This window comes from Protobothrops mucrosquamatus, unplaced genomic scaffold (assembly GCF_001527695.2).
Source record: "Protobothrops mucrosquamatus isolate PMUCROS unplaced genomic scaffold, P.Mucros_1.0 scaffold9279, whole genome shotgun sequence".
Classification (NCBI taxonomy): Eukaryota; Metazoa; Chordata; class Lepidosauria; order Squamata; family Viperidae; genus Protobothrops; species Protobothrops mucrosquamatus.
In genome coordinates this window covers 1-4,285 of record NW_015395071.1, presented here as the reverse complement: position 1 = coordinate 4,285, position 4,285 = coordinate 1, and the positions used below count along the sequence as shown (strand labels likewise).

The following is a 4,285-nucleotide window of genomic DNA, read 5'->3' as shown; positions in this document are numbered from 1 at the left end:
TCCCTGCACTGTGAATGTTTACATGTTATGTTCAATTAAACCATGGCAACATGTAATGTTTGTGTATTATTATTTTCAGCAGACTGTGTTTTTCTATTGTTGTGACTTAGATGACGTTCAGAGCACATTTTATGACCAATTCATGCAAAACTCCGCGTTATCCCAAGGGGTTCACATACTTTTTCTTGCAACTGTATATCTTTGTTCTGGTGAAGTGAGTGATGCAGTGGATGGCTTTTTGTGGTGCCTGGAGGCTGTGGGGGTCTGGATGAGAAATAACAGACTTCAACTGAACCCTGATAAGAAGGGATGGCTGTGGGTGGGATCCTCTGTATCCAGGAATTTATCATTTTTGGTCCTGGATGAGGTTGCACTACCCCAGTCCTGGTGTGTAACTTGGAGAACCTCTTGGACTCACGCCTCCTGCTGCATTGTGTGCCAGTTATGCCCCTTCTTGGACAGGGAGGCCTACCATTCTGTCATTCTCCCAATTGGTCTATTGCAACCCACTCTGCCTGGGGCTACCTTTGAAAAGTATCTGGAAGCTTCAACAGTGCAGAATTGTCTGTGCAAACCATACTGGGTGCCCAAAGAAGGGCACATATAACACCTTTGCTCCACAAACTGCATTAGGTACTAGTTTGCTTCCTGGTCCAATTCTTGGTATTGATCATCATTTATAAAACCCTACATGGCGAAGGGCCAAGCTACCTACGGAGCTGGCTTCATTCCATTACATCAGCCCATCCCACTCATTCAGGCAAGGAAAGTACGCTGCAGTAAAAGAATTTTGACAGGCAGGGTCTACAGGACGGCCTTCTGTGCCACTACCTACACTGTGGAACACCCTGCCTTCAGAGATGAGGAAAGCCCCCAATCTCTTGGCGTTTCTCAAAGGAGTCAAAACTTGGCTAACCAGCCTTACATCTGGGACACAGAGGTCCATACAATTGTGTAGCTGGCTAGCCCCTTTAGAATTTCCCCCGCCTGTATTAACAATTGCTAAGCCCTCATCTTGGAATTTTTCACCTTCTGAAATTTTATATTTTTTTATAATTTTAAACCTTTTAAATTTTCAATTAATTCTGATTTTTAAAATTTTATTCATTATATTGTACACCGCCTAGAGCCCCTCTGAGAGAGATGGGTGGTTAAGAAATACAATAAATAAATATTTGCAAGCTCTAGTATGATAGCAATAAGTATTATCTGACAGTTAATATATTCAACAATACTTTCATTGTGCACAAATGTGATATATGCAATAATTATACTTAATTATATAAAAAATCTTGTCCATTAGCATATGTATTAATCGGAAAGTGCAAAAGCTACTAATATTCTAAACTGAACTAAAATAGAGGTGTCTAAGCAATCACATTCTTTTAAAAAAATTCCTACAGACTATGTGTACTGTGTGGCCCTGTAATTGCTCACTATTGTATTAACAATTGTAAGTTCATTATATCACAATATTCTCAGACTGGATGTTTCTGAACTATTGCTATCTAAATCACCACCACCACCGCTCCTTCATAATACTAAAATGATTCCTGAAGAAATGCAGCCAGTTCCTATTTTTACTTATTTGATTGTATCATACATTTTCTACAGAGGTTCACAAATCTTTTTTTTTTCTATTTTTCTCCTCCACAACAATTATCCTGTGTGGTAGGTTGGGCTAAGAGAGAGTGACCGGCCCCAGGACACCCAAATAACATCTCTTGCTGAGGCATATTTGAAGCAAGATTGTCCGATCCTGGTGCAGCAGGCCATCCTGATTTTTATCCTATATTTCATATAAGATATGTATTCCAGAAGAAAAGAACTCAGAGACAAATATATTGCAGAATGCTTGCCATTAAGAAGCAATCCAAGAAAATATCCCAAGAAGTTAACTATTAATATGAATAGAATTCTAGGAAGATTTGACAAGACACTAGGTAAAAAAAACTGGATAAAATAATAGACATTTGAAAGGCAAAGTTAAAAAACGTCAATAGAAAAAGACTAAAGAGAAGCAATGAGGAAATATGTACCACTAGTAAGGAATCAGGTAGGGAAGAGAGAAGCAATGTATTGTGTTGCCTGACCTGGAATACAGATACTGATAGAGGAATTCTCTAAATTATGGTTTCAATCACACAAACACTATAATCTGGAAGGCTTAAACTATGAAGAGCAAAACCCAGGGATCTGAGCTGCAGGTTTCTAGTTACTATTTATGCTTAATAAACAAATTACCTCCAGGAGTAAATCCTTCAGTAAGAATTTGGACAGTGGAAATATGTGAAATTTCTATTTCATAATGGCTTTCTCCATCCAAAAACAGATATCTGCACAAAGAGAGAAAAAATGATGTTCATTTCATGTATATTTAGTAATTCTTACAATACTAAGTCCCATACTAGAAAATAAATCATTTATATAATTATAAGACTTTACATTTGTTAAAAAATTTCTTACTCATTATTGGTAGTACCTATGTTTTGTTGTATCACTTCATAATAGTTTGAAGTGTTTTATCATTTAAAAAAAACAGCAATATACTAAAACTGTTTCACACACACACAAAATTCATTCTCAAACAAAATTTTTGAAAGTGTTTCTAACATAGGAAAAGCTATCCAAGGAAACCTCCTCCTAAATTCTGTCATCACTTCCATACTTGTAAACAAATTACTATATGTCAAAACAACGACCTCCTTAAAGCTTTATAAAATAATGAAAGAAAGGTATTGATTTTCCCAACTTGCTAAAGGAGATTAATCTATTGATATGAGTTGAAAAATATCTTTCTGAAATATTAAAATGTATTCCTCCAGTAAGATCATGCTTATACAATAACCAATACCAGAAAATTAATAAGGTGCACTAGACTACTTATTAAATTATACGAAAAACAAAAAATAATACATACCACAGCCAAAAGCTTTAAAAATGGAAACTGAAAAAGTATCAATTTTCTGCTAAGAGCAAGTCAAAGCAATATTGCTCAGATGACACTTTGGAAATAACAGCTGGGATGTTTCTTAGGTAATTCTTCAAAATGTTAAGACAAAATATGTAACAAAGATAATATTTTTCAGAAAAAGATTTCAACTGATTCAATTCGCACTAGCAAACACTTCACTCTTCTTACCTCTGGTTGTTGGAAAGTCGACAAACCATCATTTCTGTTGTTTCTGATGTCCCTGGAGTTACGAAGAATGTAGCACCTAAAAATTGCACAAATGGAAGAAAAGGAATTAAAAGATACATTTTAAAAAATACAATAAAATTAAAACAAGCTTAAATGTGCAATTCTCAATCTTACTATACAGAGTTAATGTTTATTAACCTTTCTCAGAACTTTTGTTATTAAGAGGAAAGAAATTGGGCATATATAGATTATTCCTATTATAATGGGACAGAGGTTTCTCATTTTTCATTCTGGAATCCAAACATGTACTTATACCAAAAAATTCCAAGCTGAAGCTCCAAAATTTATGCAGACCCCAAACCTTCAGTACATTTCCCTAAGACCTGCAAGTATTGTTACTGAAGTGTAATCACTAAAGGGAAAATTAATATATAATGACTAAACTTGTACTGATATTACCCAAATTTAACAAAATCAGATATAGTTTCTGCCTTCTACTATCCACTACTGCCCTCGATATACCACTTAATGGCAAAGCGTAATTTTTGGTTCAAATTTCACAATCCTGTTTTATGTCATTTATTTATTACTATTATTAAGTGTATCACCCAAAACAAACTCTTATATATTGTCTTTTAGCAAGTCAAATAAGAACCTATATTCAATACTTACCATTCATGAGCACTTTGAGTTGCCTGTCATAGAACTCCATTTCTTTCTGAGAAATGAGCCCACATTCAGCACACTGGCGTACAGGATCAACAAAGTACATACGAGGCAGAGGCACTTTCTTGCTGCAGCATTTATCACAAAAGCACTTTCCACATCTCCTGCAATGATGCTGGAATGGAGGAGACAGAGAGAAAGAGAGAGGGATTAACCAAAATTGGATCATTACATTTAAAATATTTGATTCTGATCTATTGCAAATTCTATCAGGCAGATAGAATACTGCAGCAGAAGTACAAGGAGTATAAAGAGATAAAATCCTGATAGGCCGTGTTTAAAAAAACACCAGAATGTTTGCAAAAACAAATTGAGAAAAATGTCTGAAAAGCTGTCTTTGCAGATCACATTGCACTACTTCCTTAGTTTCCATGGAAGTCTAGCAATCAGTCCATGAAAATGCAGAGTACAATAAGC

At 35.2% G+C, this 4,285-nt stretch overlaps 1 protein-coding gene across 1 annotated transcript in view; it reads right to left on the bottom strand.

Annotated features, from left to right (window-relative positions):
• LOC107300949 (zinc finger FYVE domain-containing protein 21-like) overlaps positions 1-3,983 on the bottom strand; it is a gene marked incomplete at its 5' end in the record, with an annotated part of 10,590 nt that extends 6,607 nt beyond the window's left edge. Inside the window, 3 exons of the mRNA XM_015830227.1 lie at positions 2,245-2,336; positions 3,143-3,218; positions 3,815-3,983. Coding sequence (XP_015685713.1) covers positions 2,245-2,336; positions 3,143-3,218; positions 3,815-3,983 — 337 coding nt within the window. The remainder of the gene's footprint in view (positions 1-2,244; positions 2,337-3,142; positions 3,219-3,814) is intronic.
• Positions 3,984-4,285: the final 302 nt, after the last annotated feature.